At 36.1% G+C, this 17,144-nt stretch overlaps 1 protein-coding gene across 3 annotated transcripts in view; it reads right to left on the bottom strand.

Moving 5' to 3' along the window:
* Window positions 1-17,144, bottom strand: part of CYTIP (cytohesin 1 interacting protein) — a 77,890-nt gene that overhangs the window by 13,717 nt on the left and 47,029 nt on the right. For all 3 annotated transcript variants that reach the window (XM_051986352.1, XM_051986353.1, XM_051986351.1), the window contains 5 exons: window positions 10,578-10,627; window positions 10,311-10,365; window positions 4,589-4,691; window positions 4,082-4,175; window positions 2,148-2,217 (listed from right to left, as the gene is read on the bottom strand). In XM_051986352.1, the coding sequence (XP_051842312.1) occupies window positions 2,148-2,217; window positions 4,082-4,175; window positions 4,589-4,691; window positions 10,311-10,365; window positions 10,578-10,627 (372 nt within the window). The remainder of the gene's footprint in view (window positions 1-2,147; window positions 2,218-4,081; window positions 4,176-4,588; window positions 4,692-10,310; window positions 10,366-10,577; window positions 10,628-17,144) is intronic.

Raw genomic sequence — 17,144 nt, 5'->3', positions numbered from 1 at the left:
TTGCTGTATATGTACTGGACTGTGTGTTTTAGTTTATGAATGTGAGTTTAGAAGAGCTCAATGACAGACAGAAGGGGCTCACAGGTTATTTAATCTAACTCTTTCATTTTTCAAATGAAGTACATAAGATCCAGAGAAATTAAGGAACCAAGGTCACACTGAGATAAGATTGGCACCTTGGTCCTATGAGATTAAATCCAAGACTCTTTCCAATGTGCCATGTTGTTTCTCAAAGGATAAGAGCTAAGCTCTGAAAAAATGATAAGACTGAAATTGATGAGAAAGAGATAGAGAATATAGGGACACAGGAGTGGGAAAGTTATAGAGACAGTAATGAGGCTTTTGTCTTGAGCTCTTAGAATACTCAGATTTATGGAATCACCTGAAAATTTGGCATATTCAATATTTCCTAGGGAGACTTGGGAGAGATGCAGTAAAGCTTGTTCCAGGTTCAAATTACCATATTCTAATTACAAGGGTCCTAAGGAAGTCAGGTCTACTCTGATACATTATCTCTGGCTAGGGAGGATATTTGGATTCAAGAAAACAAAGGACCAGACATAGGCAGAACTTAATATAAACTGATATCTCCCAGCTAAAATGGAAACAACTCAAAACATTCAATTCAATTCGTGTGATTATCTGAGCATCAAGTGTAGATTGTGTCCTTGGATGCTTGAGGGAAAGCCTGAGGACAGCCTCACTGGCAGGCCTGTTGAATATGAGCCATTTCTAGCCCTAAAGACACACAAATTGCCAGTGTGCTTTCTAGATCCACTTCTCCACTCTAGAGACCTGGACATTTGAAAATTTCAAGAATATTTCCCCATGCTACTATTTGTCTTATCAAGAGGGTCACCTGAAGAAACTGGTACTCATTCAATGAGTCCTTTGATTTACCTAAGTTTCAGGAGATGACCTTAGATTTTCCCAATAAAGAACGCTATACCTTGTTCAAAGAGAAAGAGAGATAAAGATAGAAAGTCGAAGAGACAGAAAAAGAGACCGAGTGAAAGAAAATGAGAGATTAAGGCAGAGACAGAAAAAAAGAGATACATACAGAGACAGATTGAAAGACAGACAAAAGATAGAAAACAGAAAATAGAAATACAGAGACAAAAAGAGATAAAGGCAAAGTCAGAGATACCAAAACAGAGACTGAAAGAAAATGAGAGACAAAAGGCAGAGACAGAAAGAAAAGAGATACATACAGAGATCGAAAAAGACAGAGACGGAGAGACAAAGAGAGAGAAAAATAAATACCTTTATTTCTACAATATAACACTGGGAGCTACTATTAGTTGGTAAAAGACGCAACTTCTGCCTGCAAAGGTCAGCTCTCATTCTCAGAGAGGAAGGAAGAAAAGGAGGGAGGAAGGTCCATTTGTATGGAAGGGTGAATTTAGGATCCTACTATTAAGTCATGTGGAATGTGGGACTCTGACTTGGCATACAAATGAGTGCTATCCTATGCTCCTGGATTTGGTAGTGCCTCATAAATCCAAGAGATTTGTATGTTAACCCCCCGCAAACTGCAAATCCCAGGGATTTTAATGGTGTGTCCTGTTCCATGCAATGTGTCCTAGAGCAATATTAACATTCTTACTCTTCAACATGATTATAGACTTGCCGAGGCTGCTAGTACAAGGGCAACAACAGAACCATGAAAGGATAGTTTCAGGGGACAGAATGTATGAATAGTAAAAGGACATAAAAAGAGCATCAAGACCAGTCATTCAAGAACAGCCATGTAATTTCTGTCTTTAGCAAAACACTATCATTTTGTATAATGCTGCTCTTTAAATTGTTGTTCAAAATACATCTCTACTCTTTTGAAATAAAAAGCAAATCCCAATGCACACAGTCAGACATAGGCACACGGAGTTTGTCAAGCTGTGTTCCTTTCAGTCAATTCTGGCACATTCTATATAAGCATCTAAGGAGGAAGAGGTAGTGATTTAGTACTGGTGTGCAGAATTTGATGTTCATGCAGATGGAATTCTCTCACTCTTGACCATTCAGCACTTTAGACTCTCATCATCACATTTCATCTTCAAGGACTATCTCAGTTTCTCAAATAGACCCTCATTGCACATCTCATTCATTCAAGGATGAAAAATGTGCTACGTGGCATTAAATTAAATTACCTTCAGAATCTGCAGCTTGGCTTCAAGCTCTGCCCTTCTAAGAATCATTGTTCCATTAACTGTCTCTAGCCTGTGTTAAGAAAAAAGGAAGGGAGGGGAACATTTCACATAAGAAACATTTGATACAGTGTATCAAGTAACATAGAATATCTTTATGCTAATTGTGATTGTGAATAATGAAGTCAAAACAATGCATTTTTATGCTAGGAAAGTGGCACAAAATGTGCTGGAACTTATTCACGATATAGCCACTAGGAGGACTAATGCTTGTGCTAGTCTAATATAACTAATTATAATTACTAATAACACTAATTACACTTACACAGGAATTATCATTAATTGGCTGACTAGCTGTTATGCTAACTAGTTAGCAAATAATTGAGAAGCTCAACTATTTCTATACAACTAACTGATCTCAAATGTTGTCCATGGACACTAAATTTTGGTGCTAAGTCCCAACTTAGTTATCTCAACTTAGTGCTGTCTCTGGAGAATAATATAACACTCAAATTCTCAGATGTCTCCAAAAATTTCTGATGAAACTATAAAAATCTTCCTTGAGAGGGAAACAGAAATTAAATGTTTTGTATAATTAATAAATTATATATCATTTAATCTTATCTAATCTAAGAATTTGAGTGCTAAGTACTAAGATGAATATTTTGGCAACAATATTTACTCTACACTAAAAGAATCAATACTGAGAGGGCAAGATGAATGATTGTTCTCTGCCAGACAGATTTAAAGACAGAACAAATAATCATTTGTTCAAAACTAGATTTGATGTGTTCTAGTGTAGAGATAGCTAGATGGTGCAGTGGGATAGAGTACTGGGCCTAGAGTCAGGAAGACTCATCTTCCTGAGTTCAAATAGAGCCCCAAACACTCACTTCCTATTTGGGTGACCCTGGACAAGTCCCTTAATCCTATTTGCCTCATTTTCCTCATGTGTAAAATGAGCTGGAGAAGGAAATAGTAAACCACTCCAGTATCTTAGCCAAGAAAATCCCAAACAGGGGTCATAAAATTCAGACATGACTGAAGTGACTGGACAATAAAAAAAATCAACTTCAGTTTTAAAGCATTTAGATCTGAAATGGATTATAGAGTAAAAGGGCATTTGTTTTTCTTTTATTCTAAATGAATTGGAGTTGAAAGAAAAACAATAGTAGAAGGATGAGAATGCAGATTTTCCTGATTAAAAATGTAGTTTTAATTTTTTTTAAAGCAAAACTGTTGCCTAGAGCACTAAGACACTGAGTGACTTGACAAGGATCTCAGAGCTTGTGTGTGTCAGAAGACAGACTTGAACAATAGTTTTTATCTTACAGGCAGTTTTGTCTGTACTTTGTAACACTTTCATAATGTAAAAAAGGAACTGGAATTTTTTCATATGAATTATTGGTTCTATTGTTTTAAGCAACAGAGCAAGTGTTCTTAACCTGAAGTTCATGAATTTTTTTAATGTTTTGATAAATGTATTTTAAGTATAATCTATTCCTTTGCAAGTCTATGTATTTTTTATGCATTTTAAGACATAATTCTAAGAAGAGTTCCACATGTTTCATCAAACTTCTATAGGGTTCTAGGATCCACAAAAGGATTAAAAACCCCTACAAAAAGTGCTTTATCTGTGCAAGTTAAACCACCAAAATCCAAGAAATTCCTCTGAGCCCCCCCAAAACTTATGTCAAGTCCACTATGTTTGGAATATTTTACAAATGAAAATGAAATCTTTAACCCTAAAAACCTAAGTATCTGAACTCAAGATATACTGATACTATGATGTTCATAATTTCATTTGAATGAAATAATTGGAAAAATGTGTTTATACCTGATGGAAAACTTGGACCATATTGCCTTCTCCCTTACTTTCTTTGAGTAAAAATAATTCTAGAAAACAGGTATTTCTATACTAGGTGCCAAATAGTTACCTTAACTTGTTTCCTGCAGATTTTATCAATTCAACCACCTGCTTGTGAGTAAAACCTTCCATGTTAACTCCATTGATATTAGCAAGGATATCACCTGGAGGATGAAAAAAGAGAGAGAGAAAGAAATTAATGTTATGAAAAAGGATGCCTTCCTGAGTTTATACTTCAAAACCAAACCAAAAAGCTTTTCTCAATTAAGAAATAAAAAGAGGTTGAAAATTCATTTTAATTCAACAGGCCTTTGGAATAGATATGGAAGATAGGAACATATGATTAACCTTTTCTATAGAAAACGTTTATTTCTAGCTAAACACTTAAAATAGTTCCTCTAGTAAATGTAGAAACATTATGGGATACAATACAAAGAGATGAACTTGTTGTCAAGAAAACCTGAGTTCAAATCCAGCCTCTGACATTTATTAGATAGTGTTCTGGTGAAGGAAGCCCATATTGTCATCCCTCCCCTAGCCAAATCACCCCATTAAAAAAGCAGTATAAGTTAGTTACCAGTCTGTAGTCCAGAACGGTAAGCTGGACTTTCTTCCTGTACTTTATAAATACATGTGTACAACTCATCCAAACAGGTGTTTTGGTTCTGCATTGGATAAGTCTGTAAGTATGAAAGCAAGATTCAGGATTACTATGTGAAACTTTCAAATTCATTTGTTAAAAGCAAAAATTTCCCCTCTTAATTTGCATACATACCACATGTAAATTTCCCTTCCCCCAAATTACAACCAGGGTTAGTGTGCAATTTTGGACAATCTTTTGTCACTATGGATCACCATAAATTGTGTCATCAGGGAACAAAGCCTACAAATTGCAAAACTTTAAAATAGAAGGGTGAGTTAAGAGTAGTTCAAGAGATTAGTTATTCCAACTTTAGAGAATACTCATTATTGCACATTTTTTAATTAATACACTTTTCCTTATTTCTTAAAGGAACAAGAATCATGGTACAAGGAAAAGAAAGGCATCCCCTTTATGTTCATTTCCACCTGGGGATTTTCTTACCTTAGAATAAGAAGATGTAGGTATAGAGAGAAATATGCAAAAATTAATTATTTTAAATTAGTGTTCCACAAATAATGACAATCTGTCCCACATTTATAGAGAAGCATAGTAATTGACTCAATTATCTTCATTTCTGAAAGCTTTGTTATGCTTGCCCTGAATACCTACAGACTCATTAGTCAGAGAACTAAATTAGAAAAAGTTATGTTTCTCCTATTATATCAATTTGACAAAAATATTATTTTAATTTGTCACAGAAACACAGAGTATATGTTGGATCAACACATTGTCCCAACATCCTAAGCTTAATGAGTTCCCCACCCCTTGTTGTTTAATGAGGCCTAGTTTTGCACTGAATCAAAATAAATATTTTGATTTTAGCAATTGGTTTAAATATTCCTAAACATAAATTAAATACATCAAAATGAAACAACTGAGTTCTGCATCAGATTCTATAAAATTTCTTTTTATATTTATAATTTTCTTTTATGTTATATAACAAGAATCATCAATCAAAACAAACATTTCAATACAGAAACAATAAGAACAAAAAGACAGTCAAATCTTTCAAGACAATAGAAAACCATTCTTCAATCTCTATGTATATAGTAAATTTTTAAAAGGGTAATATTTCAGGTTTATCAAAGAGACTCTTATTAAAATCCATTAGAGTTCCATTTTGATGCTTGATCATGGTATGAAGAGATCCTATGTTCCAAAAGATTGAAAATTCTGGAGTCTCCTATCAGGTTGAAAAGGGTTTAGTTATGTACTTAACAACATACTGTTTCCTAATGAACATCATATTTAAGTTGAGAGATGCTTATCACCAGATTTTTTTTTTTTCTGGCCACAGCATAATATGATGCACAACAATTGCAATCTGCATTGGTGAAGGGAGTTCTCATACCAACAATTGCCAACCCTGATTTATAAGATTAAAAAAAGATACAATGTGATGCTACACTCACAAATGCCCGCACCTCCAGCCAGTTCTTTATCCATACCACCATACTCCCTCTATGAGCTGGTTGGTACTACAGATATAGTTATCTCCCATTTCAGGTATGAGGAAACTGAGGCTGACTGGTTAAGTGACTTGCTCAAGCTTTCATTATTCAAAACCCAGATTTTCCTGGCTCCATGTTCAATGCTCTAGCTACTGTGTCATGCTAATGCTCTGAGCACAGTATTGGCACAGTGAAAAAGGGAGAACCTTTTTCTCTAACAGATTCTCCAGAGTCAGCTACTTCATTTTCTCTTTTCCTCTATTTGTAAACTGTTGAAAATAGATACTTGGAACTGACTAAAGAGCATATAATTCTTCGTCTTTTTTTTACTGGACCAACAGAATGAGCAAATAGGCTATAAATTATTTCATTCATTAATTAAAAACTAAACTCTAAATAAAGAAAATTGTACAAACACAAATAATTAACAAAATTATACAAAGACTAGATGCCCAAGTATGCACTTAATATGGAGACAAGAGGTTTTGCAAAGGAGTTAATGATAGTCTCACTTAAGGTGGATGGATGGATGGGAGGAAGGGAGGAAGGGAGGAAGGAAGGAAGGAAGGAAGGAAGGAAGGAAGGAAGGAAGGAAGGAAGGAAGGAAGGAACAGCTATTCAGATTGTAAGTTATTAACTGATCCTGGTCTTTGAAAATGACAATGAAGTTTCCATTAACAGGCCTTTATTTATCAGAGGATAAAGGACTGAACCTGGTAAAGAAGACTTGTTTCTCACATAGTTCTGCTAGGAATTTGTATCATAGTGATCTTCGAAATTTTTGTCATTGAAATTTGAGGCAGTTGGACTAAATGATCTCCCAGGTACCCTCTGTCTCTAAGCATGATGATCTGATTAAAGTTTTACATCTTAATATGTATGCAGTGGGTATTCATTGTGGAAAGGACTTATGCATAGGAAAGAGGGTGCTCTTTTCTCCAAGAAAACTATATAGTCATTTTCCCTGATTCTGCAGTTGCTGTTACAACTCAGGTAATAGTTCATTAACACTCCTCCCCAAAGCAATATAAACTACAGTATTTTTGTAGCAAAACAGGGAATATATCAGTTGTCTGGAAAATATAAGTCATGTCTTTTTCAAGACAGCTGACTGAAACACAATTCAAACAAGCACTATACATTGAACTAATTTAAAGCAATGGTGACATGAAGGTAGCCAATAGGCCTTCTTTCACTAGGCCTTAATTCTTTTTCCCTAGGCTTATTCACTGCAGTTGGTTTGATATCATTTGTATTTTTTTTACATATGAAAAAGGTGTTCTTATAAGAAACATTTTCTTATTTTTAGACTGATTTTCCCATGCCAATGACAATTTTTCCATTTCTCCAGGAAATATCTGTAACAAAAGTTGAAAGATCATTGATCTGGGCTAAAAGGTAATTCAAAAGTCACTTAATCCATATAAGGAAACTAAATTCCACAATTTACTGAATGATTTACTAAAATCTCAAAGGTAGTAAATAGCAACAACAACAACAACAACAAAAAGATTCTAATCCAGGTCTTCTGGATCCCATATTAAAATCTCTAAATTAGAATCTTATACTGTTTCAGTTTAAGTTTAAGTTAAAGCATTGTGTTTGAAAATCTCCTTATCCAAGAACTAAATCAATCTGTGATTAAGTAATGCTTATTTCAATGAAATTTAACAACCTACCAAAAAATTTCTAATCTGCCAAATCATTTAATTCATCAGTGAAACATTCAACAATATTGAGTGTCATTAGAGTCAAATTTATTTTTCTTGCAAATGTGGTCATTCAGCAAGCAAGCAATGGATAAGACATAAATTATCACTACATATTTCCTTTATCCACCAATAAAATTAAATAAATTCCCTGCACATTGTTTTTCACCCATAGTGCACATCTATTTAATTCAATAAACATTTACTTTGACCCTATCATGGTACTGGATGATATAAAAACAATATGGGCCCTATCCTAATACAGGAGGAGTACACTAGCAAGTCATTACTAAGTAATACAATGTAATTTCAAGAAGGAAAGAATGTCTGCTAGGACTGGGAAAATGAGGCAAAAAAGGTATCCAACACCTTAATTAAAGAAGCACCACTAACATTTCAATGATTTTACATACAAGTATTTTTCATCATAGTGTTGTCTTTGATAGTTTCTACCTTTGATGGTTTACCAAAAATCATTATAATGGAAGTAATAAATAATGTCATTTAACATCAAATTGCTTACTAACATATTTGTAATAATGACTCTAGAGGAAAAGGCCCTGGATTCAAATCCTTCCTATTACCTTTATGACCATGGGCAAAGTCACTTAGCTTCCCTGTGCCTCAGTTTTTTCAATTGGAAAATAAAAGTGCTAGAGAAAAGAGCCTCTGAAATCCCCACTGGCTCTTTCTTAGTCTGCCACCTTATGAATATGGGACAGAATCATGAATTTGGAACCAAGGGACTCAAGTCCAACTCACGATCCTTCTAATGAAATCCCTGTGTGATTCTGAGTAAATCACTAACCAAGGGTATTCTGAGGCTCAAATATAATCACAATATAAAGCACTTTGCAACCTTTAAAATGCTATATAAATGCCAGTTATCCTTATTTTTTATGATATGTTACAGCCCTTAGAAAGGATGTAGCAATAATCCCAAAGGCACCTGGCCTTGGGAGTGATGTATTTGGAAATGATGTATTTCTTCCCCTAAGCTATCCTGCCCCAGTTTACTCTGTATGACCAGGATGCTAACACCACAAATGTTGCCTGTTAGTTGGTGATAACAGCCTTTTTAAGATTATTGAGCAACAATAATGAGGTCCTTAAAGTTAACTCAGACTTGAATGTCTTCCAAGTGACCTAGTGACATTTCAGGCCCACAAACACATCTCCAGAAGGTTGTGCATGAGCTCTACCCAGAGAACTATGGATACTGAATCGGCAACAAAGTCAAAACCAGACCACTCTTCAACTACACCTCTAAGCCATGAAATTAGCATATCAGTGACAAGAAGCATCTTGTTCTTCCTTTTCCCTATAAATTTAACTTCTTGCTCCTAATTTTTAATTTTTTTATTTTTGCTAACTTCTTTTGGAACTTAATCCACATTATTTGGCTTTACAATTATAATAAACTTTGCCCCTTTGACTTGGAGATGATTCTGAGCCTGCAAATTCTTTTGAGACACCACACAATGCTGATCTAGAGGAGTTCCCCTTTAACCTCAACATTATTGTCAGCCTCCAGGCCCCCAGTCTGTTGATAGCTCCGTTCCATAAGCTTTCTATTACACTGCTGCTATACCCAAGCAATGTTTGCACAGCAGCACAGGGGTGTGCTGGTAAATATTTACCAAATGGGTTGGGAAGAGGGCATCAGAGTAGTAGGTGAAATCCTTTCAATTTAATCTGCTTTACCAATACTTTTCTAAGTCTTCGCAATCAACAAAACAAGAAGTCAAGCCTTAATCTGTCACAATTACTTTTTCTGAAATGTAAATATTCACAATGAAACTAAGAATAGGTGCTCACAAGCTAGTTAGAGCTGGTCCCGGTAATTCCTGTATTTATTCCTTTCCAAGCCTCAGTTTCCTTATTTGTAAAATGAAGATAACTTCTAAAATTATTTCTACTAGTTCTAAACTATAATCAAATTCTCAAGCTATCATCAAAAGAAATTGAATGGACTCTGTCTTCATTAATCAGAGGCCTTTCAGTTTTCTTTGATGATAAGGTAAGGTGTTCATTTTTTTAGTCTTGTCAGACTCTTCATGACCCCATTTGGCATTTCCTTAACAAAGATACTGGTTTGCCATTTCCTTCTCCAGTTCATTTTTCATATCAGAAACTGAGGCAAACAGGGTTAACTGACTTGTCCAGGGTCACAGAGTTAATAATGTCTGAGGCTAGATTGAACTCAGGGAAAGAAATTTTCCTGAATCCAGACCCAGTACTCTATACAATATGCCACCTAGTTGCCCAAGATTAAGTTAAAGATTAAGGCAAAGGGAAATTTTCAAATTGTCTCACTCTTCAATTGCAACCATTCCCAACCTGGATTTTCCCTTTCCCACCCACCCAAGAACTAATCCAATTGTTACCCTCATATCCAAGACTGGTTCTCTTATTCTCCAGTCTCATCTCAACAATTATTTGAAAGAAGCTAAACATGACCACGTGAAATGTCCAGAAATTTTTTAAACTGCCTACCTGAATTTCAAATCCAAATGTTCCATTATCCTGCTTTTCCACAGTAACCAGCCTTCTGCAATGAAAACACTGCATATGGAGATCAAAACATATTTGGCACAAAATTATTATTAAGTAGAACTGCTATGATTAAGAACAAGTAATACCAATCCTAATTATGATGTGTATGTCTGCATGTTGATGCATATATGTACCTTTGCATGTTTTAAATAACCCAACACAATATGTTGACAAAAAGGAAATGAACATTTTTCCCCTATTTTTTACCTCTGTGGCCAGGAGAAGTCACCCAAAGAACTTGATCTGGTCAAAGCATTCTGAAAACAGGAAGAAGAAAGTAAAAAAAGGTAGTCAATCTTTTAAGTCTATAAACACATTCCTTAGTTTGCAAAACATTTGAGATCATCCACAAGCTAATTCTACAACTTTTGCTTGGATCCAGCCTCTATGAAGTCATTCATATAAAGCAGTTTATCCAGTTCTGTTGTGAGAAAAACAGACAAGAAGAACCTTATTTTGGAAACAGGAAAAAGCAGTATGCTCAAATATTCATCTCACAGAATAACATTAAGGCTGCTGATAATACCTCTGTCCTTTGGGATGATAATTAATGTGACAAAATTCTCCAGGCTCTAAAAAGAACTTCACGTCCAATGTATTTTTTTTAATAGCCTCTGAAAGGTGATCCCTATGAATTTATAGTCAACAGTTATGTTCCAAAAACAAACACATCCATAGCAAAATCAAAATGTTAAACATTATCATATCCTCCCTAGAAGTCTTGTATAGAGCCTGTGTGCTTAAGAAAAATTTGGGGGGAAGGAGAGAAAAGTGGAGGAAGTTGATGAGGATAAAGATGAGGATGAAAAAAATAATTTTTTCATAGATGTAAATATATACGATAAGTATAAAAATACTTATATTTTATAATAGTAAATATAGAGATAATATATAGCATATAAACTTTATATACTCTAAGTATATAAAATACAAAGGGGCAAAGAAGAGGAAATCCATATTTATATAGTATCTATTATGTGCTTAGTACATAATGCATGGTAGATGCCGTTATGATTGTCTTTTTACACTTGAGGAAACTGAGGCAAGGAGTTAAGCAATTTGCTCAGAATCAGACAACTATTATTTGAAGGTAGATTTGAACTTGGATCTTCCCAGCTCCATGTCAGATGCTCTATCTACTTTGCCATCAGTTAGTATGTTATATTAATGCACACACACACAAATGCATATACATATATACACATACATATGAGCAGCTGGGTGGTGCAGCTGATAAATCACCAGGAAGAATCATTTTCCTGAGCTCAAATCTACCCTCGGATACTTATTAACTATGTGATCTTAGGCAAATCCCCTAACCTGTTTGCCTTAGTAAATCCCCTAACGTATTTGCCTTAGTTTCCTCATCTGCAAAATGAGTTGCAGAAGCAAATAGTAAACCAATCCAGTATCTTTGCCAAGTAGACCCCAGACAGGGGGTTGTAGGACATGAGCTGTAGGACTCATGTAAGACATGAGTGAAATAACTGAAAAACAACAACATGGCTTATTTGTGAGTACACAAATGACTTATGTTGTCATTTATATAAGAAAATTCATATGTAAGAACGTTCTCTTTACCAACATAGATCCTGAATCTTCCATGACTCAGGAACAAAGCTAAAACAGGGAGGACTTCTTAAGTCCCATAGACATTAAAAGTCCTAGCTAGGAGGGCATCTAGTTGGAGCAGTGGATAGAATACCAGCCCTGAAGTCAGGAGGACCTGAGTTCAAATGTAACCTCAGATACTTAATACTTCCAACTGTGTGACTCTTATCAAATCACTTAACCCCAATTGCCTCAGGAAAAAAAAGTCCTAACTAGGGTAACGCAGCTAGTAGAAATGTCAAGAGTCTCAGATTGAACATAGGCATCCCTAACTCCAAGCCCAGTCCAGAGATCTCAAACACATTTGCTGACAGAATGTACCCCAAACTCTTGCCCATGTGAAATCCAAACCAGATTTAAATGTAGAAGTGTAATGGGCAGAAACGGAGCAGAGGTCCGAGCCCTTGTGGCTAATTACCAATTGGCCAATACTCTATCAGTAAATGCTTAGAGAAAGAATGGCCCTGCCCACTACACTGCAGTCTTGATGTGTTGTACAAGAGATTGGGTGGAGGATTTGGTGGGTGGAGTGAGAAAGCCAGAGTCACTCCTGGCTGGATTTCGATCGCCATTGCTCTCACTTTGTCACTATTCCCATTCACCTCCACAAAGAATAAAGATCAAGGACTTTCGCTTAGACTGACTGGCTGATTTTAAAGTACCCTGGGTGCTAATTTGGTCATCACATAGAAGGGAAATATTTAATAAAATAAATTAAAAATACAATGCAACATGGCCAATGTTAATTTGTAGTTTTCTAAGAAATAGGCCATCTATTTTTATTTGAATCTGCCAGAAAGACATCACTGCTACCTCTATGTTATTATATTTATATCTTATGCCTGTATATACAAAAGATTTATTATTTTCTTCCAGTGTGAGAACTCCTCCTAGCTATGCACATCACCTTCCACTCATCATTTAGTAGATAGGCCAAAGTAGGAGTCCTAAAGGGCACTTAAAAGTCATACTCTATCCTCCACTAAACTTGAAGATGAATTTCCTGCCTCCAGATGTAACTTATTTAGAAAAAGAAATATTAACTATTATGAATGGTATATGTAGGGCCATTGCTTAATTCACATGTAGCTAGGTAGCCAGGTGAAACAGTAGGTGAAGGTACTATATTTGCACTCAATAAGATGAGTTCAAATATTGCTTTAAATCAGTGGCTCTCAAACTTTTATTCTTAGTATCTTTATACTATTAATGGTTATTGGGGCAGCTAGATAGAACTTACTACTTACTAGCTGTGTGACCTTGGTTATTTAACCCCAATTGCCTCACCAAAAATAAATAAAATAAATAAATTATTAAAGATCTGTCCAAAGAGTTTTGTTTGTTTCTTTCTTTTATGTGAGTTATATGTATATTTGCCATATGAGATATAAAAACTAATTCTGAATTTGTAGAAAGGGTTTCAGAGACCCTCCCAGGATTCTCTGGACCACACTTTGAAAACCACTGCTTTAGAGACATGTTTAGCTGTGTCTCTGGAGAAGACATTTAACTTCTCTTAGCCTCAGTTTTTTCTTCTGTAAAACTGGGATATTAACAGCACTTAATGGCAAGGTTGTTGTTAGATCAGATAAGTTAGTATAGGTAAGCATTTTGCAAACCTTAAAGACTACATAAATGCTTACTATTTATTCACATGTAGCCCAAGGATTCAGGATCTTAAATTTCTCTTTTATTCACCTTGAAGCAGTTTAATTGAATAGCTCTTACAACTGGAATGCATGCCCTCACTGATAAAATCATAAAAGCATAAAAGTATTTAACTGAATGCAGTTTTGGTCATACATCAAGACTTGGTATCTCAGCAGCACAGAGAAGCACTTTTACTGTTTGGAACCCAGATGAACATAGCCACAGGTGGGCAGATCCTACTTAACAGTTCATAAGGGGATAACCAGGTCCCTATCTGGGGAGGGGGTCTATTTTGCAATTGGCAATGAGTAAAAGGGGCTGAAGATTGAAATTAATGCTACCTACTAAAACACAAATTATATAATAAGTCTCATTACAAAAAGCCAACTCAGTCTGTGAAACATTTGAAGGTCAATGGCTAAGTCATCTAGCAGGGAGTTAAAAAGTGTTCATTAAACTCAGACGAAAGAGAAGGAAAAGGAAGAGAGAGGATGACAGGAGCTTACTGGCATGATAATAATGAGATCACTCCCTGAGAGCCTGCACAAATGGAATATACATGACATGTGTGACCCAACAACAGTGCCAGTAACCTTCTCACTTGGGCGGTCTGTTCTTTGGAAGGAACAGCCTGTCACCAAAGCTGGAAGCAATATTCCTAGGATGCTGGAATACCCAGTACCAAATGCTTTCATTCCAGTCAGGCTTCCTGTCTGGCCTAATATCCAGGATTTGGCACCCAGTCAATCAAGTTAATGCAACGGAAAGTCGGTATCTTATTCCCCCTGATCTGACATTTGAGCACTTCATTTTTCTCTCTCACCAATTTTAAACCCAAGCTTGCTTCAAGTACTGAAGGGTGAAATGAGCAAGCTTAAATTTGTGGGAGCTTTTGAGACAGTGACCCTTGATGCCTGGTACCCTGAGTCACTCGTGGTCTAAGTTACCAAGGCCATCCATCTCTCAGAGTGGGCAAAGGCAGAATCTGAATGATGGGATACTGGAGAGATGAAGGCACAGCAATGTTAGTTTAGATTCCACAGACTGAAAACAACTTATCATTCATATAAACAAGTCAAGGTCAGCCTTCTATCCATCTGCATTGCTGGAAGGAGTTTCTATAAGGGTATTGCCTTCATGGATGAAATCGCAGGCCCAGATTACATTCAATCAATCAATATTAAGCAAGTTGGCCCTCCCTCACTTAAATCTAATTCACTTGAAAATTTTATGTATCACCTTCCAGCTATCACAGTCCTCTTTGAGAATAAAGAACAAACAGCAATAACAGCAATAAGTAAACTGGTCATCTGGACCTTAAACATCACAATCAATCCATCTATTATTCTTAACATATTTGATAAACTTCAACTAATGTTTCTAGAAAGAATGATTGGATGAATGATGTAGCATCTGAATATATACTTGATATGATTAAGTATCCGCAATAGTTACTACCTTTAAATGCTGAAAAGGTAAGTCACTTATAGGCCCCCCAAATTTTGTTGCTTCTCTCTCTGAAATCTTAACAAACAAATGTTAACTTCACTCAAATAGCATGACAGTATCCTATTCAAACAATTTAAAATAGGGGAGAAAATGGGGTTAGGGATGAAAGGTGGAATTTATATTAAAATATGGCTTTATAGCCAGTCAAACTTGGGAACTGAAAGCAGTATTTTCCATAATTTATACCAATGTAATAATGTTTCCCAAGAAAGAAAAGAAAAAGAATGTTTTCAATTATAAGAAATCACATTCAAAGTTAACAGATTTAGTTCTGGATCTTTGAGATTATCAAGTCCAACAACTTCAATTTATAAATGAGGTAGAAAAGTTAAATGGCTTGATTAAGTTATCACAGTCCAAGTGGCAGAGGAGTAATTCAAGTTCTTCTCCTCTGATTCCAAATCCTATGTCTCCCTTCCTACCACACTATCTCTCCAATGTCTGACTACATTAGTCTGACAAATTGAATAACTAACTGTCCCCTTAAATTCCTGGCAACCACAATTGTGAAATAAAGGAATGAATTTCACTGTGAATTAGTGAGAGCAACATCACTGGGATCATTCAAGCAGAGGCTGATCAACAGCTTTCAGAGAGAATGAAAAAGAGATTCACGCATTAAATAATGCACTTGGCCAGGTCACTGCTCAGATTCTATACAATTCAGAGATTCCGAGAATCCCTATGCTCCCTTTGCAGAATTGGTGCTTTCTCCCAACTAGAAGAGAATCAGAGAGGTGAAGGGAACTTCCAGAAATCATCTTGTCCATCCTCTGCAGTCAATGAAAATCAAATTCGGATTCTAGGAAATAAGTAACTATATCTAGGAAGGGAGATTTCACAATCTTTCAAAATACCCTTTCCAGTGCTAACTAACCCTTTTCCTCAAACACATACCAAGCACAAAGCTAGGTGAGGAGCTGACAGGGCTAAATATCAATAAATATCCATTGATGGACTGATCTGGGTTAAAAGAGGTGCAAAGGAAAATCAACTTATGTCAAAGTCTAAATTAGTTCCTACTCAGATTAGCAATGAGAACGTTTTAACCACTTAACATTTAAATCAAAGTGTTCGCAGCTTGACACCATCAACATCTCTGACATGTGGCATGCCCTGACATGAAACCCACCTTTTTTTCTTTAATCTGTCAGATTTTAGCAGTGTATCGCTGGCACTGCTCCCTGATTCACGTGAGTCCCCTATTAAATAATCTGCTAAAATGGAAGAAGGAGAACCTGAGCAGCTACCAGAGGACTGGGACTTGGGCCTTTCCCCGCAGTGCTGATAGCACTATTTGGGGCTGCATCCTGTGATGTCTTACCCTCTGTGGACTGTCCACCCATCTATAACCATCTTTCAGTGTTGTGGTGATGGCACCAAAAATCATGAATGAGAAGCTGGTGTGTGAAGCACAGCATATGCTGGCAACAGCTGTCTTTTATTACACATTATCTAATATGAGAAATCCAGGCTTAGCAATTTGGCAGGGCTGCAAGGCACACATTCAACTGTGCAGGAAGCCTGGTCAGAGCTTAACCCCTTAGTAGTTCCTAAGATGCAGTCTCCAAGTTCAATTTTATTTATGATTACCTTCCTGTCACCTAGGGACTTTCTTTTTTTGCCTTTAAAAAAAATAAGGCATTTATTAAGCACCTATCATGTACCAGGCACTGTGCTAACCTTGTGTCTGCAGAGACTGGTGCCTTGGTAAGGATGCAGCTCACTGGGGCCTTCTTTCCTGAATCCAAATACCTTCGCTACAAGCTCACAACTTGGCATATAACAAGCACTTAATAAAGACAGACTGGCAAAAAGTATATGGAATCTACCTCATACTGAACGTGTTAAAAAAAAAAAAAAGTACCTGGAACTACAAAGGAGGTAGGCCTCTTTCCAGCATCTACTTCTGCTGCCCAGTAACAAGAGACTATTGCTTCCTGTAGCTAACTCTGCACATTCATTTCAAGAAACTGTTTGGGGCCATTATCCACAGGTGTGCAT

This window comes from Antechinus flavipes, chromosome 3 (genome assembly GCF_016432865.1).
Source record: "Antechinus flavipes isolate AdamAnt ecotype Samford, QLD, Australia chromosome 3, AdamAnt_v2, whole genome shotgun sequence".
Taxonomy (NCBI): Eukaryota; Metazoa; Chordata; class Mammalia; order Dasyuromorphia; family Dasyuridae; genus Antechinus; species Antechinus flavipes.
Note: the sequence above shows the minus strand (reverse complement) of the source record. Positions and strands in the feature narration are given on the sequence as shown.